The following is a 27,718-nucleotide window of genomic DNA, read 5'->3' as shown; positions in this document are numbered from 1 at the left end:
ACCTAGATTTCAAAGGATGTATGGAAAAGCCAGGGTGCCCAGGAAGAGGCCTGCCATTGGAGCATAGCTCCCATAGAGGAACTCTACTAGGATTGGATTCCCCCCTGCCCCCACAAGAGTCCCTACCAGGGCACTGCCTAGTGGAGCTGGAGGCCACCTCCCTCCAGACCCCAGAATGGTAGATTCACTGGCAACTTGCACCCTCTGCCTGAAAGCTGCAGGCACTCAACTCTAACCCATAAGAGCAGTCATGGGGGCTGCACCTTGCAAAGCCACAGGGCTGGAGCTGCCCAAGGCCTTGAGATCCCGTATCTTGCACCAGTGTGTCTTGGATGCAGGACATGGAGTCAAAGGAGATTTTGGAGCTTTAAGATTTAATGACTGTTCCTCTGGGTTTACAACTTGCATGAGGCCAGTTGCCTTTTTCTTTTGGCCTATGTCTCTCTTTTGGAATGAGACTGTTTAACCACTGCCTATGCCATGATTGTCTCTTGGAAGTAAAAAACGGGTCTTTGACTTCACAGGCTCATGGGGAAGGAATTCATCTTCAGATGAGACTTTTGACTTGGGACTTGGGACTTTTGATTGAGTTGATGCTGGAACAACTTATGACTTTGGGGAGGTATTTAGAAGGGATGATTGTATTTTGCAATGTGAGAAGGCATTGAGATTTAAGGGGCAGGGGCAGAATAATATAGTTTAGATGCTTGTCTCCTCCAAATATCTTGTTGAAATGTAATCCTCAGTATTGGAGATGGGGACTGGTGGGAGGTATTTGGATCACGGGGGCAAATCCCTCATGAATGGCTTAGCCTTATCCCCATGGTGCTATCAGGTCTCACTCTAGTAGTTCATGCGAGATCTAGTTGCTTAGAAGAGCATGCAACTTCCCCTGCCAGGTCACTTCCATTCTCATCATGCGATGTGCCTGCTCCTGCTTCACTTTCTGCCATGACTGTAAGCTTCCTGAGGCCCTCGCCAGAAGCTGAGCAGAGGCTGGTGCCATGCTTGTACAGCCTGCAGAACCATGAGCCCGTTTAACCTCTTATCTTTATAAATTACCCAGTCTCAGGTATTCCTTTTCAGTAATGCAAAAACAGACTAACACAGTACATGTCTCCCTAAAAGTGCTTGGTATTTGCCTACATGTATGAAGAACATAGCATTAAATTCAGCACCAAATAGGTGCTCAATATTTTCAAGGAAAGAATTAATGCACGTGTAAGAATCAGGCAGCACAGTCACCTAATGAGGAATAGTTAACTTTTTTAACAAACTTTTTTTTTTTTTAAAGACAAAGTTTCATTCGTTGCCCAGGCTGGAGTGCAATGGCACAATCTCGGCTCACTGCAACGTCCACCTCCTGGGTTCAAGTGACTCTCCTGCCTCAGCCTCTAGAGTAGCTGAGATTACAGGCTCCTGCCACCATGCTCAACTAATTTTTGTATTTTTAGTAGAGATGGGGTTTCACCATGTTGGCCAGGCTGGTCTTGAACCCCTGACCTCAGGTGATCCACCCGCCTCAGCCTCCCAAAGTGCTGGGATTACAGGTATGAGCCACTGTGCCCAGCTTAAACAAACTTTTTTTTTTTTTTTGAGACGGAGTCTCGCTCTGTTGCCCAGGCTGGAGTGCAGTGGCGCAATCTCGGCTCACTGCAAGCTCCGCCTCCCGGGTTCACGCTGTTCTCCTGCCTCAGCCTCCCGAGTAGCTGGGACTACAGGCGCCCGCCACCACGCCCAGCTAATTTTTTTGGATTTTAGTAGAGACGGGGTTTCACCGTGTTAGCCAGGATGGTCTCGATCTCCTGACCTCGTGATCCGCCCATCTCGGCCTCCCAAAGTGCTGGGATTACAGGTGTGCGCCTCCGCGCCCGGCCAAACAAACTTTTTAATGGAGAAAATGTCATCCAATAAACCAAGTGTGAGCCATCCTCATATGAGCCAACCTAGAACATCACCCACTGTGGACCAGGTTACTAGTGTTATAAGCATGTGCTCCCCAAGTGAAATCAGTAAGAGAACTTATCTGGGGAAGAGCAATGTATGACCTTACTGTGCTAGGTTTAAAGGCATCAGACACAGCCCTTCTAGAGAGTATGTATTTCTCAGACCCAGCTCTTCTCATCCTGATCTTTTTGAACCATTTCTTGTTTTGTCCCCAGACCTGCTAGAGACAAAGCATCTTCTGGGTCAGCTCATTAAGAGAGGCAAGGACAAGAAAAGTCTTGGGCAGGACCTAGACAGTGGCACCTGTTTACTGAAAAGGCAGTACACCAGGCAGATGAAGACACCTGCAGGGTGTTGATGATGGTGAAGAGATAGGCAACAGCATAGCAGCTGGGCCCACCTGCAGAATGCCCAAACACCAGGTGCAGCCCAAGATGAACAGCTGATCTGTCATCTTTAATGTCAGCATCCTGGATTGGATAAGAAAAGAGGCCCATAATACACCCATAATAACAAAGGCTATTTCATCTCCATCTCATGGATATCTCTGCCCTCTCCTGCTGGTGATTTCTCAGACTGAGTTTTGATCAACCTAGATCTTTACTGTTGATAATTCCCCACAAAAGAAATGCCATTTGGATCCAGGAAAGCATTTTAACTTGGACCAAGGAGAGTAGTGACACTTCATAATATGGGTTTCAAAAGAAGTGTGATCAACACACACAAAAAAATCAGTTGCATTTCCATGCACGAACAATGAACAACCCAAAAACGAAATTGAGAAAACAAATCCATTTACAATAGCATCAAAAACAATAAAATACTTTGGAATTAACTTAACCAACGAGATGAAGAACCTGTACACTGAAAGCTAAAAATCATTGCTGAAAGAACTTAAAAGAGACACAAACAAATAGACATACTATGTTCATGGGCTGAATGACTTAATATTTTTGCAGAAACAGAAAAATATCCATCCTAAAACTCATATGAAATCTCAAGAATACCAAACCAAGAAGTCAAAACCATCTTGAAAAAGAACAGAGTTGGAGGTCTCACACCACACTTGCTTATTTCAAAATTTATTGTAAAACTACAGTAATCAACACAACACGGTAATGGCATAAAGACAGACATATAGACCAATGGAATCGAGTAGGGAGCCCAGAAATAAAACCTCATATATACAGTAAAATGAATTTTGATAAGAGCGCCAACATCATTCAATGGGGAAAGGGCAGTCTTCAATAAATGGTGCTGGGAAAACTGGATATGCACATGCAAAAGAATGAAGTTGGACTCTTTTCTTATACCATATATAAAAATTAACTCGGCCTGGTGCAGTGGCTCACACCTGTAATTCCAGCACTTTGGGAGGCTGAGGCGGGCAGATCATGAGGTCAGGAGATCAAGACCATCCTGGCTAACACGGTGAAACCCCGTCTCTACTAAAAATACAAAAAATTAGCCAGGCATGGTGGCACGCGCCTGTAGTCCCAGCTACTCAGGAGGCTGAGACAGGAGAATCGCTTGAACCAGGGAGGCGGAGGTTGCGGTGAGCCAAGATTGCACCATTGCACTCCAGCCTGGGCAACACAGCAAGACTCCATCTCAAAAAAACAAAAACAAACAAACAAAAATTAACTCATAATAAATCAAAGACCTAAATGTAAGAGTTGAAACAGTAAGACTCTTAGAAGAAAACATAGGGGGAAAGCCTCACAACATTAGATTTAGCAATGATTTTTTGGATATGACATCCAAAGAAAACAAAAAATATCTATAAGTTGGACTACATCAAAATTTTAAACTTCTGCATATCAAAAGATACAATTAATAGAGTAAAAAGGTCACCCTCAGAATGGGAGAAAATATTTGCAAATCATATATCTGATAAGGGGTTAATATTCAGAATATATAAAGAACTTCTACAACTCAACAACAAAAAAAAACTTATTTAAAAATGGGCGAAGGACTTAGACATTTTTCCACAGATGACATACAAACGGTCACAACTAAGAAGGAAAAGCCCAATGTGTGTTCTTCCAGCCTCTGCTTCTGTCATGTTTGTCAATGTTCCATTGGCCAAGGAAAGTCACATGACCAAGCTCATCTTCAAGGTGTGGAGAAATAAACTCCACCTCTTGATAGGAGGAGCTGCAAAGTCACATGGAAAAGAGATATACATAGAGGGACAGAAGAAGTCATTATGGCAACCATCTACCACTGTATCATTACTCATCAAGAATATGCAAATTAAACCTAAGAAACTGCTGCATACCCACTAATGTAGCTCAAATTAATTTGAGTGACAGTACCATGTGTTGCCAAGGATGTGAAGCAATGAAACTTTCATTCATTGATGTACAGATTGAGATATAAATGGTTTCAACCACACTGAAGAACTGTCTGGCAAGATCTACTAAAGCTAAAGATAGGTCTCCTCCAAAATCCAGCAATTCCATTCCTAAATTTATACTCAAGAGAAACGAATACCTATGTACACTTAACAAGAACATTCACAGCAGCTTTATTCATAACAATAAAACCTGCAGGATTATTCACAATAGCCAAAATATGGAATCAACCTAACTGCCCATCAGTGGATGAATGGATAAAGAAAATGTGGTATATCTACACAATGGAATACTATTCAGCCTTAATGAGGAAGGAAATTCTGTCATTTGTGATAACATGGATGAACCTGGAGGACAGAACTCAAATGTTCATAAACAGAATAGAATCTTTAAATTGTGGTATATTCAGACTATAGACTATTACACGGCAATTAAAAAGCATAAACTACTGATAATACAACATAGATAAATCTCAATGACACTATATTAAGTGAAAAAAACAGACACAAGAGGGCTGTTTATGGTTCCATTTACATGAACAGGAAAAACAAATCTATGGTGATAGAAGTCAGAATAGTGGTAACCTTTGAGGATGAGGTGGGGCCCAAGGGAAATTTCTGGGATGATAAACTATTTTGAAGGGGCCTGTGGTGGGTATAGACATATGCAAAATTCACCAAGGTGTACCCTAATATTTATTAACATTTATGTAAGTTATACCTAAGAGAACTTTAAAACCAAAAAAAAAAAGAACAAGTAAAAATGGAGACTAGTCCCCTGGGTCTGCCACTGTAGAGAGAGTCAGGCCCATCACATGCCACTCAGATGACCCTGATAGCCCACCTTAATTTGCTGGGCCTCAGCTTCCTCATCTGTGAATTGGGGATAACAGCACATACCTCAAAGTGTCAGTGTGAGGACTAAATTAAAAGATGCAAAGCTTCAAGCAGTGGCTACTATCTATTAATAGTAAACTCTAAATAAGTATTTACTATCATTATGATCAATGGTTGAATGTTCAATAATAGGGAAAAGGATATCACTTTATAAGAATAAAAGTAACAATTTGTTGGAAATGTAAAAAATGTCAGTATCTATATTTAATTTCATTGCTTCAAAACATATATATGTATGTATATACATAAATTTAAAAACTGACAGAATGGACAAAGATTTTTCAGCAATACATAATCATAGTGGGAGAGTTTAACATACCTCTCTTAATAAATGCTAGATCACAGATCAATATTTATAAACATGTAGATGGCTTTTAAACACATATGCTTGATCTAGCAGACATGTGCAGAATACAATACATTGATTTCAACCATCCATGAAGCCTTTATAAAAATTGACATATACTAAGTGCATCAGTTAGGAATTATATTCAGCTGAAATAAACCTCCCACCAGAAACAAAAACAAAAACAAAAAAAAAAAACAAAAAAAACCATCTTCTACCAGTAAGAAGTGCCTATTTTTCATGTATGGGACATCCAGAAACAAATAGTCCAGGGCTGCTGCAATCACATAAATATGCCAGTTCTATTAAATATATCCTAAATATTTTTCAGATTACAGAAGCAAGATGGATGTGACTTCCAGCCACACTCTTAGCCTGTGGCTTTTACCCTTATGGTCACAGGAGGGCTCCTCTAGCTCTAGACATCATGTCTCCTTGTCCAAAAGGCAAGAAGTGGAGAGATGTGGCTGCATGAAACCATCCCTGAACACAACATCTTCCCCAGCGTCACATCCAGTGACTTCTCACATTCATACTAGCCAGGACCAGAGGAAATGGCCTGCCCTTGCTTGCAAGAAGGGCTGGGAGATGGAAGCTTTTTATTATTTTTTTGAGACAGAGTCTCACTCTGTTGCCCAGGCTGGAGTGCAGTGGCGCAATCTTGGCTCACTGCAACCTCCGCCTCCTGGGTTCAAGCAATTCTCCTGCCTCAACCTCCCAAGTAGCTGGGATTACAGATGCATGCCACCAAACCCAGCTAATTTTTGTATTTTTAGTAGAGAGGGGGTTTCGCCATGTTGGCCAAGCTGGTTTCGAACTCCTGACCTCAGGTGATCCCCCTGCCTCAGCCTGGGATTACAGGCATGAGCCACCGAGCCCGGCCAGGCGATGGAAGCTTTTAAATAGTGCATGCCACCAATCTGAACAGAAAACCCAGGTTCTTTTCTAAGGAGGAAGGGGCAATTTTGGCTGGCAGCTAGAAGAATAAGCCACACCAGACCTAACAGCAAATCTCAGCAAATACATATGACTCAATAACAAAGAGGCCACATACTCTTCTCACCATGTAATTAAATTAGAAACCACCACCAACAAGGCAACTAAGAAATAGCCATATAACATGCAGGAACCTTCCGGAAAGATAGAAATATTCTATATCTGGATGGAGTACTGGTTACATGCATGTATGCATCTGTCAAATTCATCCAATTGTATACTTCAGATGTATGCATTTCGCTGTAAGTCATTATACCTCTGTGAAAATATATCCACGTATTAGTTTTGAAAAATCTAATTCCAAATAATAGATGGGTCAAAGAATAAATGATAATGGAGGTTAAGACAACACTTACAATCAAACCAAAATGAAAATATTATACATTGAAACATGAGATGCAGCTAAAGGAGTATTATGAGGGAAAGTCATAGCCCCATGTGTTTATATTTTTACAAAATGGAAGTTAATTAGCAAGGGGCCCACAGTATGGATGAGACATGGCTAAAGGCAGGCTACCATTCCTAATGTTCTCTCTTCCCATGTGGGTTCTTTTGTGTACAGTGAGTGAGGAGCTGTGCCTGAAGGCTTTCTCACACTGATTACATTGATAGGGTCTCCCGGCACTGTGTGTTCTCACATGTACAATAAGATGTGAAGACTGACCAAAGGCTCGCCCACATTCCTGGCATGCATAGGGCTTCTTGCCACTGTGAGTCCTTGCATGTTTCCTGAGGGATGAGGGCTCACTGAAGGCTCGCCCGCATTCCTGGCACACATAGGGCTTCTCTCCAGTGTGAGTTCGCATGTGACTCTTCAGGGTTGAAAGACGACTCAAGACCTGACCGCAAGTCCCGCACTCATACAGTTTCTCCCCTGTGTGTATCCTCTTGTGCACGTTCAGATGAGTGCTCGTCCGGAAGGGCTTGCCACACTGGTTGCATTCGTACGGTTTCTCTCTGGTATGGGTTCGCAGATGTGTCTTCAGTGAAGAGTGTTCCCTGAAGGCTTTCCCACACTGGCTGCATTCAAAGGGCTTCTCTCCAGTGTGAGTTCTCACGTGGCTCCTAAGGGATGATGGCTGATTGAAGGCTTTCCCACAGTCTTTACACTCATAGGGCTTCTCTCCTGTGTGGTTTCTCTGGTGCAAAATCAGGTTAAAGTTCCTTGTGAAGGTTTTCCCACACTGACTACATTCAAATGGCTTCTCTCCGGTATGGGTTCTCATGTGTCGCCGGAGATTCGAGGAATATTTGAAGGCTTGCCCACATTCTTGACAGTCAAAGCACTTCTCTGCAGTATGAGTCTTCTCGTGCCTGATAAGGTCAGAGCTGTATCTGAAGGATTTTTCACATTTGTTACATGCATAGGTTTTATCCCCACTACGGATTTTCTCAGGCACGATTAGATGGGCGCTCTGGAAGAAGGAATTTCTACTCTCTTGACATTCATAGGACACCTCTCCAGCATGAATTCTCTGGTACTGGAAAAGTGGTTCGATGCTGTTAAAAGGTTTCTCAAGTTCATTATATTTATAGAGTTTTTCTCTAGGCTGAGGTTGCTCCTGTCGATGAAGGAAAATGTGAAGACCAAAGGCCTTATTAGATTCACAGACATTCTCCCCTATGTGAAATGAATGTAAGCAAAAGACAGTTCTACGTCTAATACTTTTACCGTTTACGGAGTCCATGCCATTTCTACCCAGACTTCCCTCAAGTGGAATAGGGTGGATACTCTGTTGCAAAGAGTTATCTTTTCATTATTTTCATGGGGCTTCTTAGATGCAGAAGTTTTCCAATTTGTGTAAGGCTAAAGTAAGTCTTAAACACTTGGTATCTGTGTCATATCTGTGAAAATGCTTACTTGTAAGAACATGATCTACGTTTAGTTTTCCACCAATCCATGACATTCACGGACTCTCTCCCAAGAAACTGCTTCCTCCTGGGTAAGCACTTCCTGCCTTGAATCTCTCTTGGCTCTTGGGCTGTTTTTCTAACTTACAGTAACCCCAGATTCATCCTACTACAGAGTACCACAAATAATCCCTGGTGAGCCTTACCCCTTTCACATCAATGGACAGAATCTCCGTAAAAGGATCTTGGCTAGGAATTGCCTCTTGGGGTTGAAGTTGAGGCTCTGAAATAAATTAGGGAAGAAAAAGTTAAACACAGAGAGAAAGAAACTGTGGGATTAAGGTGACCTAAAAAGTAAGCAACGCACATGTGGACTTTTTTTTTTTCCAAATACTGATCCTAAATATGGGAAGAAATTGCAATGAGCAGGAATGCATCTAAGAGTTAAGGAAAAATTTAAGGTATTTGGCTAGGTGAGAAGTTATGTAATCAGATGAACATGGGAAGGAAATAGTAGGTAATTTACCAAAAAAGGATTCTATGAAGATTTTGACTAATGTTGAGGAAAAATATTAGCAAGAATGTACAGTGGGGAGGAAATGGATAAAATATACACATGGAAATATTAACTATAAAGTAGGACAAATCTTTCTAGGAGATTAATGTAAAGTTTTAGAGATTAAAAAGGAAAGGGAGAAAGGAAAGAAGGTGGCATTTAATAAGGGAGCTCAACCAAACAGGCTTCTCAGTCAAGGGTATGAATAGGTTGCCCTGATTGACAGTTTCCAAACTGGACACTCCCCTTACTGACCAGAGCTGATGCTCACCTGATCTGCCTGGGCTCACCTGCACAAGTGTCTGAGAGGATGCCCCTGTCAGTGGTCCACTGCTCTCCTCTTTGTTCCAAATAAGACAAGGCATTGGGTTTGCACAGTTGATCAGCTGCTCATGAGAAAAACAACGCATGTTGTGGGAGGACTGGGCCATGCCCGGACACCAGGGCTGATACTCTCAAGTCTCTAAGGGCTCTAGAGATGGGAGGGGCAAAATGCATGTGTCTAAATTCTGATGGACACAGCCAAACGTTTTCACTGAGGAACTAAATACAAGTTCTCTCACTGGGTCCCAGAGGGCACTGAGGCTCTCTGGTCTACAAAACCAAGGGAATACATGTGAGAAGCCCAAAAGCTTTTAATACATTTGAGGAATACATTTGAGAAGCCCAAAAGCTTTTAATCACGGAGAGACAGAGCAGTAAAAAGATCTTCATTCCACAGAAAGGCCAGTAGACTGGAAGCTCATGAAGGTGGGAATTATCTGTTTTTCCACCTCTAGGTTTCCGAGACTTGCACAATTTCTGGAGCTTATGGTTGCTGCATAAGCATGTGATGAAAAGACAAAGCCTTGGCTGGGTGCAGTGGCTCATATCTGTAATCCCAGCACTTTGGGAGGCTGAAGCAGGTGGATCACTTGAGCCCAGAAGTTCGAGACCAGTCTGGGCAACATGGCAAAACCCCATCTCTACAAAAAAAGTACAAAAGTTAGCCAGGTGTGATGACACACGCCTGTGGTCCCAGCTACTCAGGAGGCTGGGGTGTGAGGATCATCTGAGCCTAGGAAGTGGAGGTTGCAGTGAGCCAAGGTCACGCCATCACACTCCAGCCTGGGCAACAGAGCAAGACTCTGTCTCAGAAAAAAAGGAAAGACAAGACGAAGTCGCCTTACCCACAGAGGCCAGGTTCCTATAGTTCTCCAGCATCACATCTCTATACAGGCTCCTCTGAGTAGAGTCCAGAAACACCCATTCTTCTGGGGTGAACACCACAGCCACATCTGCAAAGGTGACTGGTTCCTAAAACACACATCCATCCCAGCTCAGCCAGGGACCACCCCCTCCAGTACGCCCGAGGATGCTGGAGGCGGGCAGGCCTGGGGAAGGGAAACCCCACGCAGAGGACTTTCAGACAGGGTTCTGAGATCCCCCAGAATCTGCCCGTGGGCTCAGGACTCTGAACTAGAACTCCTCTCTCTACACTCCACTCCTTAAGTAAGAACAGCAAGAGGCAATAACTAATGTTGCGAGTCCTGGACCTCAGAACAGGACTTATCTATTGACAAGGAGCAGGAAGCTCTTGCAGATTTGTCCCCCTTCTAGCTCCAGGGTCCAGCAGACCTGAGCATGGTACAGGCAAGAGGGAACTACCTGGAAAATGACTCAACTCTTTGTTCAGTGAGACCATGAAGACCACAAAATGAGGGCGGCTCACATCCTTGCTTTGTTTTCTCTCCTGGTGCTCAGCAGCCTGGGGAGGGTCTGAACAAGGTGGTGGGATCATGGCCCGTGCTCCCCTGCTGCCACCCACTGCAAGAGGCCCAGTCCCTGAAGCACGGAGACCAACCCCATGAAATGATCCAGGCAGGTCACAGGAAGAGGGCGAGTCCAGCCTTTGAGCACAGCAGTGTTCTTTTAGAACAAGAAGTTCTTACCTACCTGTGAACGTGCGGTTGGCAGCCCAGGAGCCATAGCTTCTTCCTCTACTCTGTCCTCCTGAAGCCAGGCAGGGTCCCGTGCAGGCACAGCTAGGGGAGAAGGGAGGAGGTGTGAGGGTTGGTGCCTGGCCTACTGGGCACACTCACAGGCCCCAAGGCTGCCCATCCTGGCTGTGAGTGATCACATCTGTACACACACTCACAGGGGCACACGCATGTAGACACATATCTGCAAGCTCTTGCACACGCATGCAATCATACACACACGTACACACAGACATGCACACATATACATGCAAACACAGTTACATACCACATGCACCTGTGCATATATATAACATATACACACAGACCAGCATACACACAAAGACACCTACAGACATGCACAGAGACGCGCACGCGCACACACACACACACACACACACACACACACACACACCCCTTCATTCCATATCCCAAGAGCTATAGACTCAATAATTCACCAGGAGACTCCAAAGCTCCTGCAGCACCCGCCACTGTCCCCTGACTCAGCCTTGGGACAGCTCTTCCTCCCCGGCTGCCTGGCCCCTTCCTCTGCCCCCCTACACTGCAGGGCTAGTGGTGCTCCAGGACTTACCACAAGTAGAGGGCAGATAAACCACAACCAACCTGCAGGTCTGCCTTAAAAGGAAACTTCCTTCCCACCTGCCGTCAAATCAACACCACTCCTCCCTCTGCACCAGGCATCCTCCTTCTGGCCTATGACAGACAAGCAAGCAACTCCCTGATCATCCCTTGTCCCCTGTATCCTCACCTCTCCCTCCCGATGGGACCTTTCCCCTCACTTTTTAAAGCTGACCCACACCCAATCCCTGACCCCATGTGTTTTCTGCAGCTGCCGTAACAAAGTATCAAACTGAGTGGCTTAAAACCACAGAAGTATGCTCTCGCAGTTTTAGAGACCAGGAGTCCAAAACTAAGCTCAGCAGGGCCACGCCTCCTCGGACACTCGGAGAAGAGTCCTTCCTTGCCTCTCCCTGGCTTCTGGTGGTGGCCATCGACGCTTGGGGCTCCTTGGCTTGTGGATGCATCACTCCAGTGTCTGCCTCCCCCGTCACACGGTCCCCTCCCTGTGTCTGTCTTCACGTGGCGTCCTCCTCATGTTCTCATAAGGACACAGTCATGATGGATTGGGGCCACCCATGTGACCTCCTAACTTGGTTACAGCTGCGAAGACCCTATTTCCAATAAGGCCACATTCACAGGGTTAGGACTTCAGCCTGTCTTTTGGAGGGGTACAAATCAAGCCATAACACCCCACTTTTTCCTTGGGCTACCTCTATCTCTTCATTTCCTATCGTGGGCTATCTACCCTCCGTGCCCACTTCCTCCCATCCCACTTGCTTCTCATTGCCACTGTTCCAAGGGCTGGCACCACCCTAGAATCACCAGTGACCTCCATCCGTGCTGGGAAATCCCACTGATGTGTGTTCGTCATCCAATCTCTCCTGGGTTTGCTGTTGTTGCTGTTGCTCTTGTTGTTGCTGTTTTGAACCACAGTCTTGCTCTGTCACAATCACAGCTCACTGCAGCCTCAAACTCCTGGGCCCAAGTGATCCTCCCACTTCAGCCTCCCAAGTAGCTAAGACTACACGTGTGTGCCACCACACCCAGTTAATTTTTTAAAAATTTTTTTAGAGACGGGGGTCTCACTATGTTGCCCAGGCTAGCCTTGAATTCCTGGCCTCAAGCGATCCTCCCACCTCAGCCTCCTGAGTAGCCAGGATTATAGCTGCAAGCCACTGCACCTAGCCAATCCCTCCTTCTTGTAGCCCACCCAGCCCAGCCTGTGATCGATTATCACAACCCCAGCCTCCTCTTTTTCCTGTAAGAGCTCCTCCTCCATCATGTTGCCGGCACCCACAGGTTACAGGCCCTCCTCTTCGTGTCTCTCTCAACTCTCTCTGCCTTGCCGTGCAACCTCACCCATTCTCTGGGTGTTAATTCCCACATCTTCATGATGAAGCCCAAATCTCTAGGCTGATTCTCACATCTGAACACCAAACCATGTATCCAACCATTGGCTCAAATCTTTCTGCCCATCTAAGGGAACGGGAATAGAATGTACCCAAAATGAGGTCCAGAGGTCAGAGCTTCCAACCACAGAGGATTTGTTCCAGGCCTGGAAACCTCCTAGCATTTGCCCTGATGGGTTTTAAACTTGCTCAGGACCCATGACCCCTTCTTCCCTTCCAGTTTCTCCTTTTGAAATGGGAATGTCTATCCTATGCTTGCCCCATCACTGGATCTTGGAAGCGGATCACTTGCTTTCTGATTTCTCACAGGTTCGCAGATGGAGAAGAATTTAGCCCCACAATGGACCACGCTCTGAGTCTCCCTCATACCTGCTGTAGATGACTGACATCATGAGTTGTGGGATTCTCGTCAGATGAGATGAGATTTTGAGTTGATGGTGCTTAGATGAGATTTTGCACTTAGAGTTGATGCTGGAATGGATTAAAACTTTGGGAATGTTGGGATAACGTGAGTGTATTTTGCACGTGGGAAGGATATGAATTTGGGGGGACTAGAGAACAGACTGCTATGGTTTGAATTGTGTCCCCCCAAAAACTGGGAAGTCCTAACCCCTAGTATTTCAAAATGTGACCTTATTTGGAAATAGGATTGTTACAGATGTAATGAGTTGAGATGATACGAGGGTAGGCCCTTAATCCAATACGATGGTTCTCCTAAGAGAAGAGGAAGAGACAGAGACACAGAGGGGAGACGGCCACGAGGCAACACAGGCAAAGACGGGAGGGCTGCGTCCACAAGCCAAGGAGCACCAAGGGCTGCAGGCCACCGTTAGAAGACAGGAGGCAGGATCCTCCCCCAGAGCCATTAGAGGAAGCACACCCATGTCGAAACCTTAATTTCAGACTTCTGGTATCCTAAACTGTGAAAGAGAAATTTCTGTTATTAAAAAAAAAAAAAAAAAAAAAAAAAACCACACAACTAGGTCAGGTACAGTGGCTCACACCTGTAATCCCAGCATTTTGGGAGGCTGAGGCCAGTGTATCACTTGAGGTCGGGAGACCAACCTGGCCAATATGGCAAAACCCCATCTCTACTAGAAATACAAAAATTATCTGGGCGTGGTGGCACACATCTGTAGTCCCAGCCACTCAGGAGGCTGAGGCACGAGAATCACTTGAACTCAGGAGGCGGAGGCTGCAGTGAGCCAAGATTGCACCACTGCACTCCAGCCTGGTCAACGGAGAAAGACTATGCCTTAAAAAATAAATAAATAAATAAAACTCATCACCGTCCTCCACCATGTCCTCGATCTCAGGAAGTGCTGTCCCTGTCTTTGATCAGAAATCTCACCCCTCTCTGACACTCTACAGATCCCAGCAACTAATCAGAATAAATAGTGATGACATCTCTACATGGCAGTACTCACCCCCAAGCCCCTCTCCCACCCATCCCCGCTACAGCCAACACCTACGTCGAGCCTTTTCTTTTTGGATCCACTGAAATGTCCCCCTCAGAGTGCCCCATCCTGAGGTCTCCTCCCCTGTAGAAAGGGCCCCTTCTCTCCTTTTCTCCAATATGACCCTTTCCCTTTCTTCACAGCCCATTCCCAGCTGTAACCAGCTATGTATTGCTGCCATGGGTGTTTATTTTCTGTCATTCTCCCTGGATTGGAAGTTTTGTAAGAATAAGCCTGGGTGCTTTTACCACCCTGTTCCCGATACCCTACTTGGCACAAAAATGCTCCATGTCATTGGTAAATGAATATATATGAACCACCAAATTAACTCAACCTCCTCAATATAAATGTTTTATATGCATTATTACTATAAATTTTTTGAGACAGAGTCTTGCTGTGTCACCCAGGCTGGACTAGCTCACTGCAGCCTTGAATTCCTGGGCTCAAGTGATTCTCCCTCCTCAGCCTCCTGAGTAGTGAGACCACAGGTGCACACAACCATGCCTGGCTAATTTTCTTATTTTGTAGAGATGGGGTCTTGCTATGTTGCCCAGGCTGGTCTCGAACTCCTGGCCTCAAGAAGTCCTCCCTCCCACCTCAGCCTCCCAAAGTGCTGGGATTACAGGCATGAGCAACCACGCCTGGCCTCTATGTGTTTTAAATCATTCCTCACTTCCCTACTGTGCAGAAAGGAGTTAACCCACCAGACCTGGATGGACTCCTTAGTGAGATGTGTTTACAAGGTTAGCCCTTGGGTGGAGTCTGAGAACTTGGATTTCAGGAAGGTTCCCACCCCCCTAACTGACAAGAGAAACTCCTCCACTTAAACCACTTGTACAAACAATGCGGTTTATGTTGAACACCTGCTTTCCCTCTGAAAGTCTGGAATTTAGGGACTGTTTCCTCCAAAACTCACACTGAAATGTTAATCCCCAGTGTCGGAGGTGGGATTTGGGGGCAGATCCCTCAAGAATTGATTAATGCCCCCCCACGGAGAGAATGAGTACGCTTCTATTACTTCCCACGGGAGCTGGTTGTTAAAAAGAGCCTGACACCTTTCCCCTTCCCTTCCCTCCCCACCACCCCTGCTCCTGCTTCCTCCCTCACTATGTGATCTCGACACACTGGCTCCCCTTCCCCTTCTGTCATAAGTGGAAGCAGCCTGAGGCCCTCTCCAGGAGCAGATGTTGGTGCCATGCTTCTGGTACAGCCTGCAGAACTGTGAGTCAAATACACTTCTTTTTTTTTCAAACAGGGTCTCACTCTGTCACCCAGGCTGGGGTGCAGTGGTGCAATCTCAGCTCACTGCAACCTCTGCCTCCCAGGCTCAAGTGATTCTCCCACCCCAGCCTCCCAAGTAGCTGGGATTATAGGCACACGCCACCATGCCTGGCTAATTTTTGTATTTTTAGTAGGGACATGGTTTCACCATGTTGGCCAGGCTCCTGACCTCAAGTGATCGGCCCACCTTGGCCTCCCAAAGTGCTGGGATTCCAAGCATGAGCCACTGCGTTTATCCTTTTCTTTATAAATCACCCAGACTCTGGTATTCCCTTACAGCAACACGAACCAACTAAGACTGGCACATTCTGAGCTGTACCTCAAGTCAGCCTACTTGGCCAGTGAAAACGGTGTGCGCTCAGTCTCTAACAAGCTTTGCTAGTAGACAACATCGCATGTGGTGCTGGCACAACTTGGTGATAGAGGAATTAAGCCTGTCCTGCGTGACTGTGCTCAGAGAGGACTCTGGAAGCCTGGGTCTGGTTTCCTCTGGGCTTCCTTTTGCTTCTTTTTTTTTTTTTTTTTTTTTTTTTTGAGACAGAGTCTTACTGCAACCTCCTCCTCTCGGGTTCAAGCGATTCTCCTGCCTCACCACCATGCTCGGCTAATTTTTGTATTTTTAGTAGAGATGGGGTTTTGCCATGTTGGCCAGGCCAGTCTCCAACTCCTGGCCTCAAGCGATCCGCCCACCTTGGCCTCCCAAAGTGCTGGGATTAGGCGTGAGCCACCGTGCCCGGAACCCCCTTTGTTGATTCTGCTTAATATCCACTTGCGGTGATAAATCATAGCCATGAGTATGACATCTCCTGTGAGTCCTCCTAGTGGATCATTGGGCCTGGGGTGGTCTTGGGGGAACCCAGCACACCTCCTCCGCACTCAACCCCAAGTCTAGACCAGCACCACTCTACTCCTAACAGCCTCCACCTACCACTGCTTTCCTCGCTGAGCCCACACTCCTCACAGGTGCTGGGGGGTGGGGTTCTGTTAAAATCACAGGTGCAAGGCTGGGCGCGGTAGCTCACGCCTGTAATCCCAGCACTTGGGGAGGCCAAGGCGGGCGGATCACGAGATCAGGAGATCGAGAACATCCTGGCTAACATGGTGAAACCCCGTCTCTACTAAAAATACAAAAAATTAGCCAGGCACAGTGGCTCACACCTGTAATCCCAGCACTTGGGGAGGCCAAGGCGGGCGGATCACGAGATCAGGAGATCGAGAACATCCTGGCTAACATGGTGAAACCCCGTCTCTACTAAAAATACAAAAAATTAGCCGGGCATGGTGGTGGGCGCCTGTAGTCCCAGCTACTCGGGAGGCTGAGGCAGGAGAATGGCGTGAACCCCTGAGGCAGAGCTTGCAGTGAGCCGAGATTGCACCACTGCACTCCAGCCTGGGCGACAGAGCAAGACTCCATCTCAAAAAAAAGAAAAAGAAAAAAAAAAAATCACAGGTGCATTGCACCACTCACCTAAACACGTCACTCGCTCCCAGTGGGCTTAGAACATGGGCCAAGGTTCTTGTCCTGCACTTCCAAGCCCTGAACAATCTGGAACCTGCTTCTTCTTCAATCAGCTCACACCACTCTCTCTCCACTTCTCCCTCTTCCCTTCACAGCATCTTCCATGGGCCCTGGATGCAACCGGTTCTTTGCTCCATGGGGAATTTTATCAATGTTGTTCCTAAGCCTGTTATCCTCTCTCCGAACCTCCCAACAGCCCAACACCTGGCCAAGCTAAATGTTATAGTGTTTATCATGGTCTAGGTCAGGGTTGGTCCCCCAGGGTACATCTGGTGTCGAGCTGTCATTCCAAAATACCATGCACTAGGTGACTTAACAGAAATTTGCTGCTAACAGTTCTGGATGCTGGAAGTTTGAGATCAAGATGCCAGCATGGTTGGTTTCTGGTGAGGGCTCTCTTCCTGGCTTGCAGACAGCTGCCTTCTGGCTGTGTCCTCACATGGGCGAGAGCGAGCTCTGGTGTCTCTTCCTCTTTTTGTAAGGGCATGAGTTCTGTTGGTTCAGGGTTTCACCCTTATGACCTTATTTAACCTTTATCACCTCCTTAGAGGCCCCATCTCCCATGGCACCTTCGGGGGAGACATTAGGGCTTCAACACGAACTTTGGGGAGGGGAAGCACAATTCAGTCTGTAGCATCTAGAGACATTTTAGCTTTTCATGACTAGGGGGTATGTGGATGTTATGAGCTGAAGTGTATTACCCCAAAAATTCGTATCTTGAAGTCTTAACCCCTGGTATCTTATCTCACCCCTGGTAACCATATTTGAACATAGAGTCTTTAGAGGTAATTAAATTAAAATGATTTCAGTAGGGCGGGCCCTAGTCCAGTATGACTGGTGTACTTAAAAGATGTATTAGTCCACTTTGCACTGCTATGAAGAACTACCTGAGACTGGGGAATTTATAAAGAAAAGAGGTTTAATTTGGCTCCTGGTTCCACAGGTTTTATAGGAAGCATGGCTGGGCAGGACTCAGGAAACTTACAATCATGACGGAAGGCAAAGGGGAAGCAGGCACGTGCTACATGGCTGGAGCAGGAGGAAGAGAGTGAAGCGGGAGGTGCTACACACTTTTAAACAACCGGATCTCGTGAGAACTCACTCACTATCAAGAGAAAACAGCAAGGGGAAGTCCACCCCCATGATCCAGTCACCTCCCACCAAGCCCTTCCTCCAACATTGGAGATTACAGTTTGACATGAGATTCAGGCGGAGACACAAATCCAAACCCCATCACAAGAAGATGACATTTGGACACAGGCATGTACAGAAGGAAGAGGATGTGAAGACACAGAGACAAGATGGCCATCTACACACCAAGGAGAGGCTTCCAAAGGAACCAACACTGCCAACACCTTGATCTCAAGCTTCTGGCCTCCAAGGCAGTGATACAACATATTTCTGCTGTTTAATCCACCCAGCTGGTGGAACTTTGATACGGCAGCCCTGGCAAACTCATAGAGGAAAAGCGCTCCTAGCATCTAGTGAGTTGAGGCCAGGGATGCTGCTCAACATCTTACAATGCACAGGACGGCCCACAACTGAGAGTGAACAGGCCCCAGTATCAGCAGTGTTGCAGTTGAGAAACCCTGGCCTAAGCTTAAATATCCATCCTTTCCCAGAACTCTCCCCTGTGCCCTGAGATGGAGTCCTTGTACAGCACGCTTCCACTGGACTCTGTTATTCATTTCAAACTCTGACCACCCAGCGGACTGTGAGCTTCACGGAAGAGGGGTCAGTGTTTTCTTTGTGACTGTTTCCTGGTCCCCATCTCACCACCAGACGACAATGGTAGTGTTACCCGCTTCAAGAAGTAATAGGCCGGGCACGGTGGCTCACACCTCTGGTCCCAGCACTTTGGGAGGCCGAGGTAGGCAGATCACTTGAGGTCAAGAGTTTGAGACCAGCCTGGCCAACATGGCAAAACCTTGTCTCTACTAAAAATACAAAAATTAGCCGGGCATGGTAGCACACACCTGTAATCCCAGCTACTCGGGAGGCTGAGGCAGGAGAATCGCTTGAACCCGGGAGACAGAGGTTGCAGTGAGCCGAGATCGCACCACTATACTCCAGCCTGGGTGACAAAGCGAGATGCTGTCTCAATTGAAAAAAAAGAAGAAGAAGAAGTAACAAAATAGAGCCTAGCCCAGAAGGCTTACCAAAAATATACTGAAGAGCAACACATGACCTAGATCTAAGAATTGTTCCCTGTCAAGAAGATAACAAGAGATTCTAGACACAAGAGTGGATGGCACTTTTAAGAAACAAAGTTTATTATTCTTACTAGAAGGTAAACTGGAAGAAAACAAACACCTTACCATTAAAGCTAAAATGTTATTTGTCTTCTGGAATTAAATTCTTCCCCACTTCTCAGGAGAAGTGGCTTTGAACCTCTTTATTTAGAGACAGGGACTCATTCTGTCACCCAGGCTGCAAAGTACAGTAAAGCAATTGTAGTTCACATCAGCCTTGACCTCCTGGGCTCAAGCGATCCTCCTGCCTCAGTCTCTCAAGTAGCTGGGACTTAGGAGGCACCACCCATGGCTAACTTTTTTTTTTTTTTTTTTAGAAATAGGGGTCTCACTATGTTACCCAGGCTGATCTCGAACTCCTGGCCTCAAGCAATCCTCCTGCCCACGCCTTGCAAAGCACTGGGATTAAAGGCATGAGCCACTGCAACCAGCCTGAACCTCATTTTTTAAAACCCAGTTAAAACACAGGCCATTTCTAGTAAATTCAATCATAATTTTCAAAAATCGACATTATCGTGTAGTCAAGAATTTCATGTTGCCCAAAGAGAGGTCTGGCCTTTTCCTGCGGTTGAGTGAACCCTCTCTTAACAGAAAAATCTGTCACTGGAAGCGCCCTCCTGCTTAAACACACAAATAACGAGAGAGGCTTTCTGCATCCTCTCCCTATGGTGCCACGGAAGTGCCTGCAGTCAGAGGAAATGTAGGCAGGATGGGATACAAGTTCCTGGACAGAACACAAGGATAGCAGGGCCCTCTGGCCACGTGTTCCATGCAGCACTCACTCACCAGAATCCCCGGCCACCCACGGGTCGGGGTGGCCCAGCGTAGGCACTGGTGTCAACACCCTCTGGATCTGCACAGTGGCCTTTAGTCCCTGCACAGAGTCACAGGGGTCACAGATTAGAGTCAAGAGGCTGAGGGGGTCCACTCACACCTGCTCACCCCAGATGAATGTGCATGTTTGATCCTGCTTTGGGGAACATATTAATAAAAGAAGAGATAGACCCATTTACCTTGTCAGGATTTACCCAATCCTTAAATACAAAGCTAATCACTGTGATCCAAAATGGCCTGGAGAGAGGGTGCCCAGGCAGGGGCTGGGGAAGGTGGCACCCTCCAAGGAGGCTCCAGAAGTCAGGGAAAAGCTGGGAAAAAAGTGGGGTGTAGATGGCCAGGAGGTTGAGGGGTAGAGGGCAGATGGAGCTTGGAGGTGGACCTGCGTGAATGAGGAGCAGGCAGTCAGTGAGTTTTTCTGGGAGGAAGACCTCTCCTTGGAGTAGGATGTGAACTCTTCTCTGCTGGCAGCTGCTTGCTCAGGAAACACGTCTGACCTGACTTGCACTTCTAATGGATTGCTCTGGCTTCTGTGTCCAGGGTGGGGCCCAGGCGCCTGTCAGGAGCCGACCTCGAGTCCAGGAGAGCTAACAGTGGCTCTGGGCAGGGGGGCAGCAGCAGGGATGGGAGGGGCAGCTGGAGGTGGGTTACATTTTGGAGATGACGCTAGCAGGACTTGGTGGTGGATGGGGGGTGGGGGGTACATGCAGCAGGTCCCTTGGGCGAGGGAACAGGGCAGGGACAAGTGGGAGGAGGCCTTTTCTCCTCGTGCAGGGCTCAGGATATGCCTTACAGCAGTAGTCACCAACCTTTTTGGCACCAGGGACCAGTTTCATGGAAGACAATTTTTCCACAAACCAGGGTGGGGGTATGGTTTTGGCATGAAACTGTTCCACCTCAATTATCAGGCATTAGTTAGGTTCTCATAAGGAGCCTGCAGCCTAGATCCCTCACATGTGCAGTTCACAATAGGATTCACGCTTCCCCGAGAATCCGGTGCTGCTGCTGATCCGACAGGAGGCGGAGATCAGGCATGGATGCTCGCCCGCCGCTCACCTCCCGCTCTGCAGCCTGGTTCCTAACAGGCTAGGGGCTAGCACTGGTCCACAGCCTGGGGGTTAGCGACCCTTGCTTACAGCGTCTCTCTCTCCCATTCTCTCTCTGCCTTGGTAAGGACACACAGGGCCCTGAGCCAAGAGGTCCTCGCTTCCCTGAGCCTGCTCAGGTCAAAGGACCTGCCAGTTCCCGTCCGTTTCAAGATCATGGAAGCAGTGGGACTGGGGTGGAAGGACAGGAAGAAAAAAGGCTGGACCAGGAAAGGCAGGGCCCAGAGTCCAACAACCAGACCCTCCCCCAGGACCCACCCTGGAGCCCGCCATCACCCTGGGGACAAGTATATTCAACACAGAAACAGACTGCACCACCCCAAGCCCACAGCCTGGGCCTCCTACAGGCCCCAGACACCCTCCTTTCCCTCCCCTACCCCAATTTACAGACACCCCACACCCCAGGCCTTCCTGACTGCGCCTGGTGCCATCACAGTGAACCTCTCCCAGGCTTACCATGCATCCCGGAGACCAAGGCGGCTCCTGGAGAGCTGGCCGGTCCTCTTGAGTCAATGGTGTCTCCTTCGCTTCTATGGAGGGCACCAGCTGCATCCTCAGGAACAGCCCCGGCCCCTGGGAAAAGACAGGAGGATGCTGAGCAGGACAGAGGTAGCACTGCAGCTGTTCTCGGCCCAAGAAACCTTTGGTTTGGGGCTTAGGGCTGTCAGATGTCAAGGCAAATGGGGCCAGGTGCGGTGGCTCATGCCAAAAATCCCAGCACTTTGGGAGGCTGAGGTGGAAGAATTGCTTGAGGCCAGGAGTTCAAGACCAGCCTGGCCAACATGGTGAAGCCCCATTGATATGGTTTGGCTCTGTCCCCACCAAAATTTATTCTTGAATTCCCATGTGTTGTGAGAGGGACCCAGTGGCAGGTAATTGAATCATGGGGGCAGGTCTTTCCCATGATTGTTCTCGTGATAATAACTAAGTCTCACGAGATCTGGTGGTTATCATAAGGGGAGTTTTCCTGTGCAAGGTCTCTTTAGTTCCTGTCATCCATGTAAGATGTGACTTGCTCCTCCTTGCCTTCTGCCATGATTGTGAGGCGAGGCTTCCCCAGCCACGTGGAATTGTAAGTCTAACGAAATCTCTCTCTTTTGTAAACTGCCCAGTCTCGTTGGGTATGTCTTTATCAGCAGCATGAAAACAGACTGATACACCCATCTCTACTAAAAATACAAAAATTAGCCAAGTGTGGTGGTGCACGCCTATAGTCCCAGCTGCTCGGGAGGCTGAAGCACGAGAATCACTTGAACCTGGGAGGCAGAAGTTGCAGTGAGCTGAGATTGCATTACTACACTCCAGCCTGGGCGACAGAGCGAGACGGTGTCTTTAAAAAAAAAAAGGCAAGGTACACGGGTCTGGCATCTGGTAGCCTCAGACCTAGTAACTACTCCCAACCTACTGCAGGCACCAGCCGCCACCGAGGGTCTCCAGGATTTAACACACGGGAGATGCAGAGACAGACCTGAGGTTAGGACAGAGCCCCTGGAGAGTCTATGAGATGTTTCACTACAGAACATTAGGGTGTGGCACAGAGGGGTGGCTGTGTGAAGAGGCAGCAGGAGGGTGGCCACCTGCAAGCCAAGGAGAGAGGCCTCGGGAGAACCCAGCCCTGCTGCCACCTTGATCTTGGGCTTCTGGCCTCCGGAAGGGTAAGAAAATAAATTTCCGCTGTTTAAGTCACCCAAAAAACAAAAAAGAAAGAAAGGTCAGGAGATATCGGTTCTGAATAGGAATGCTGTCCTTGTCCACAGGGCATCCATCATTCACAGGGTCAAACTGCCAGCCAACTTTGTCTCCAACTCCCCTGTGACCCACAGCCCACACACCATACCAGTTCTTATCGCACCGGCTCCTTATCTCAGTCAATATTTCCCCTGCCCTAAAACAGCCAGGGACAGCACCTACCCGCCAAGGTCCACTAAAATTATTCAAACTGACCGATCCTGGGCAGTTTACCCTGCCCACCCTCACTTTTCCTGTGGAAACCCCAAGAAAGGCTCTGGTCTGGGCTATCCCCTTGCTCCTTTCTGCCTCCAGGCTGACCTTGGTGCTTCCCTGTGTGGACCTGTGTGGCATGGTGTACCCTGTCCGCCCAGGAAATACAAGTAATCAAAATTTTCCAATGACATTGGCCTTTCTGAGTCATAAATTAAAATCACACAGGTACGTTTTGAGACAAATGTTTGCATCAGAATCATTTAGACACAGGTCACTCTAATTAAAGCAACTGTTTTTAGGTGTTCTGCCGATTTGTCGAACAAATATGTACCGGGCTGATACGGTTTGGCCGTGTCCCCATCCCAGCCTCATCTTGAATTGTAGTTCCCATCATCCCATATGTCGTGGGAGGGACCTGGTGGGAGATAATTGAATCATGGGAGCGGTTACCCCCACGCTGCTGTTCTCATGATAGTGAGTTCTCACAAGATCTGATGGTTTTCTAAGGGGCTTTTCCCCCTTTTGTCTGTACTTCTCCTTCCTGCCCACCATGTGAAGGACGTGTTTGCTTCCCCTGCTACCATGTTGTAAGTTTCCTGAGGGCTCCCCAGCCATGCTGAACTGTGAGTCCATTAAACCTCTATCCTTTACAGATGACCCAGTCTTGGATATGTCTTTATTAGCAGGGTGAGAACGGACTGAGACATGGGCACTGCTGGTGCAGGCCTGGGGACCCAGCAGAGGACGAGAGCAGCAACACTGCAGCCTCAAAGAGCTGGGTGTCTGCAGAAGAGGCAGCTGTGGGGTGGCCCTGGGACAGAAGAAGGGCTGTTCCTCAGCCTCCCTTGGGGCTTTTTATTTTTCTTTGAGACAGAATCCTGCTCCGTCACCCAGGCTGGAGAGCAGTGGTGCAAACACATGGCCCACTGCAGCCTTGAATTCCTGGGTTCAAGCAATTTTCTCGCCTCAGCCTCCCAAGTAGCTCAACTACAGGTGCACACCACCACACCTGGCTATGGCTAATTTTTGTATGTTTTGCAGAGACGGGTTCTTGTTATGTTGCCCAGGCTGGTTTCAAACTCCTGAGCTCTAGAGGTCCTCCCACCTTGGCCTCCTGAGTTGCTGGGATTCTGGGGTGAGCCCCCACGCCTGACTTCCTTGGGGCTCTTCTAAGAGCAGTTTCCCACCCTCCTCTTCACTGGTCCCTCCGCTGGACCAGCCGACAAAAGAGAGGGAGGCCATGGGGACTCACTCTGTCCCTGGCCATCAGCACTTTTTCCCATGTGACAGGGAGGTCTCAGAGCCACCGTGCAGGGTCTCAATGATTGTGACAAGGCGCAATGATGCCTGGCATGGCCCAGAAGGGCTACCTGAAGGGTCAGCACCATCACCCCAGTGGCAGGTTGTATGATTGTCAGGCAGCAGAACCTGGCAGCTGAGACTGTGGTCTCTGGGGTTAGGTCTGGGTTCAACTCCTAGCTCCAAACCCACCTCTACTACTCACAGGCTGGATGTCTTCAGTGATGAACTCCTCAGCTTCTCTAAATATGTGTCCATAGGTGGACCTCTTCTGCCCACTCAGAATAGTCTGTGACTGCCTGTTTCCTGGGACCCTGATGTAACAAGAGCCCCATGCCTGCCACTCTCAGCACCCATTACAGAGGGGCTTGCTGGGCTGGGTGTGGAGTTCTGCGGAGGGCGCTGGAGCCCTGTACTGAAAGGAGAGAGCCCACAGAAACGAAGAGGGCACCGGGCCCTCGTGGCTCATTCTCTCTCGCTCTCTCCTTTCTTCACATGGGGTCCACCTGCTGAGCAAGAGAGACATGGGGGTGGAGGATGGGACCTGGAGATGCCTTCTGCAACACCTTATCCATTCGTCCCTTCATTCAACAAGCGTTGGGGGCTACGTGACACACAGAATGCCCTGCAGTGCCAGCCCGCACAACACAGCGAGACTTCTCTCCAAAACAATTTTTTAAAATTAGCCAGACATGGTGGTGCACGCCTGTAGTCCCAGCTACTCGGGAGGAGACTGAGGCAGGAAGAGTGCTTGAGCTAAGAAGTTCGAAGCTACAGGGAGCTACGATCATGCCGGTGCACTCCTGCCTAGGCGAGAGAACAAGATCCCATATCTATTTAAAAAGATAAGAAAGGAAAAAGGATGTTCTGTAATGAGGCTGATCACAACCACCACATCGGATGAGGAACCTGCGATCCAGCAGCCCTGATAAGACATTCTCAGAACTCAAGGTCTCAAAACCCAAGCACCTGTTCCCAAGGAGCTACTGGAGGGTGTTCTCCACCAAAACAAGAGTGTAAACCAAGAATGAGCAGGGCCTGCGGAGTGAGGAGGGCTGTCAGCTGCCCAGGGGTCTGTTGCAGCCAGGCAGGTCGTGAGTTTTGGCCGATCTGCAGCCCACCCCAGGCTGCACAGGTTGAGGCTTCTCGGTGTTCCAGAAGCTTCCCTGGCAAAGAAGTGGAGTGTGGGTCTCTAAAACGTAGGCCACTGCACCCTATCCACTGGGTGGGGCATCTCTGATGCTGACACCCATCCATGACATAGGGAAGGGGCACTGACTGAGGGATCCCGGGGTTCTCACTGACCCTGGGACTAACAGGCCCCACCTGGGGAGTGAAGCTGAGCTCTGTGCCTCCTTCTATCCAAACCCTAACCCTAACTTTCACCAACACTCAGGAATGGGAACCCAAACTTTGGAAGGTCCTATCGTTCGAGGGGGAGGGAATTCAGGGCCAAAGAGGGGATGGTGGGGACTCAGTGTATATTTTCTCCTGTACTGTTAATGTACAAGCTCGTATGGAAGGCTTTTTCCACACTGAAAAGGGCTTCCTTCCAGTGTGGAATCTAGACGGGTCTCCTAAGAAGAGAAGGATGTCCAACAACCTTCCCACATTCCTTCCAATCAAAGCGGCCTCTGTCTGGCCAGTTCTCTCATCCAAATCCAGGTTACAGCTCCTCCAGAAACATTTCCTGCCTCCTTTCAACTCCTCAGGAGCCTCTTCTCCAGGTGGAACTTGCTCCTGACAAGGGGTGAGTAATGGCTGGGCCCACTGAGTCACACCTGTAGTCTCAGCTACTTGGGTGGCTGAGGTGGGAGGATCACATGAGGCCAGGAGTTCAAGATCATCCTGGGCAACACAGCAAGACCCCATCTCTAAGAAAAAAAAAAGAAAGAAAAAGAAAAAAAATAGCTGGACATGGTGACTCAGGCCTGTGGTCCCGGGTACTCGGGAGGCTGAGGTAGAAGGATCACTTCAGCCCAGAATTTGAGGCTGCAGTGAGTCATGAACATGCTACTGCATTCCAGCCTGCGTGGCAGAGCGAGACCCTGTCTTTTAAAAAGCAGAAAAAGAGGTGAGTGATGGTGGGAAGCTCGCCAATATCTGTGTCAGTGCCCAGGGGTCCTCCCCACCAGGAGCATATTCTCAACATTTTCAAGCCATGCCTTGTTTAGACAGCTGGGGTTCGTCAAGTTGAGCGTGTTGCCAGCTCTACCACAGGGCTCCCTCTTACTCACAATGGGGCTTCTCTACCAGGAGGGGTTTTTCTGATAGTTGCTAAGGAGGAAGTCATATTTCACACACTCAATGTCTGACTCACATTTATTAAAATGTTTCCTTCAGGAAACCTTCTAGAAAAAAGGAATCTTGAGGCAGGCAGATCGCTTGAGGCCAGGAGTTTGAGACCAGCCTGGCCAACACGGTGAAACACTGTCTCTACCAAAAAATACCAAAATTAGCCAGGCGTAGTGGTGCACGCCTGCAGTTTCAACTACTCGGGAGGCAGAAGCAGAAGAATCACTTGATCCCGGGAGGTGGAGGCTGAAATGAGCCAACATCATGCCACTGCACTCCAGCCTGGGTGACAGAGTGAGACTCTGTCTCAAAAAAAAAAAGAAAAAATCTTGAGCAACAGTCAGAGTTTGCCCAAATTCAGAAGTCACAGGAACTCAGACACTGTTTCCCTTCAAAGAGATACCCATGCTGCTAACATCTCCCTGGCTCTAGTCCTGTATTTCCACCTCACGTGTTCCTCAACTTCTCCCGTGCTGGGAGCCAGGGAAAACCACGTGCATCTTACCATTTGCATGTCCCTGGAGGATGCTTCTTCCAAAAGAGCCTGCATAGAAGGCAACTCTTTTGGTTTAAGTTGAGATTCCCAGGCTGAAATGAACGGGGGAAAAAAATGAACTCCTTTCAGAAAGAAATAGTGACATTAAATTGAAAATATATATTCACATACATATACACACTATACACACATAGCCCTTTTCTTTTAATATTGAATATAAGTATTCAAATTTTAATACCAAATACATATATTCAAGTTGAGATTTCCAGTCTGAAATGAATTGGGAAAAAATGAACTCCTTTCAAAAAGAAATAGTGGCATAAAATTGAAAATACAT

The 27,718-nt window shown here is 47.8% G+C and overlaps 1 protein-coding gene across 2 annotated transcripts in view; it reads right to left on the bottom strand.

Annotated features, from left to right (window-relative positions):
* Positions 1-5,373: 5,373 nt before the first annotated feature.
* ZNF333 (zinc finger protein 333) overlaps positions 5,374-27,718 on the bottom strand; it is a 28,614-nt gene continuing 6,269 nt past the window's right edge. Inside the window, exons 4-12 of one of the 2 annotated variants that reach the window (XM_011953221.1) lie at positions 27,391-27,473; positions 24,783-25,096; positions 21,804-21,920; positions 20,194-20,281; positions 10,885-10,973; positions 10,119-10,245; positions 9,240-9,335; positions 8,600-8,676; positions 6,598-8,104 (exon numbers count right to left, since the gene is read on the bottom strand). In XM_011953221.1, coding sequence (XP_011808611.1) covers positions 7,007-8,104; positions 8,600-8,676; positions 9,240-9,335; positions 10,119-10,245; positions 10,885-10,973; positions 20,194-20,281; positions 21,804-21,899 — 1,671 coding nt within the window. In that variant the 5' untranslated portion in view covers positions 21,900-21,920; positions 24,783-25,096; positions 27,391-27,473 and the 3' untranslated portion in view covers positions 6,598-7,006. Of the gene's footprint in view, positions 8,105-8,599; positions 8,677-9,239; positions 9,336-10,118; positions 10,246-10,884; positions 10,974-20,193; positions 20,282-21,803; positions 21,921-24,782; positions 25,097-27,390; positions 27,474-27,718 lie in introns of both variants that reach the window. The other variant, XM_011953220.1, reaches the window with a different exon arrangement.

The sequence above is a fragment of the Colobus angolensis genome, unplaced genomic scaffold, assembly GCF_000951035.1.
Source record: "Colobus angolensis palliatus isolate OR3802 unplaced genomic scaffold, Cang.pa_1.0 Scaffold36, whole genome shotgun sequence".
In the NCBI taxonomy this organism is placed as follows: Eukaryota; Metazoa; Chordata; class Mammalia; order Primates; family Cercopithecidae; genus Colobus; species Colobus angolensis.
This window is presented reverse-complemented; position numbering and strand designations above follow the sequence as displayed.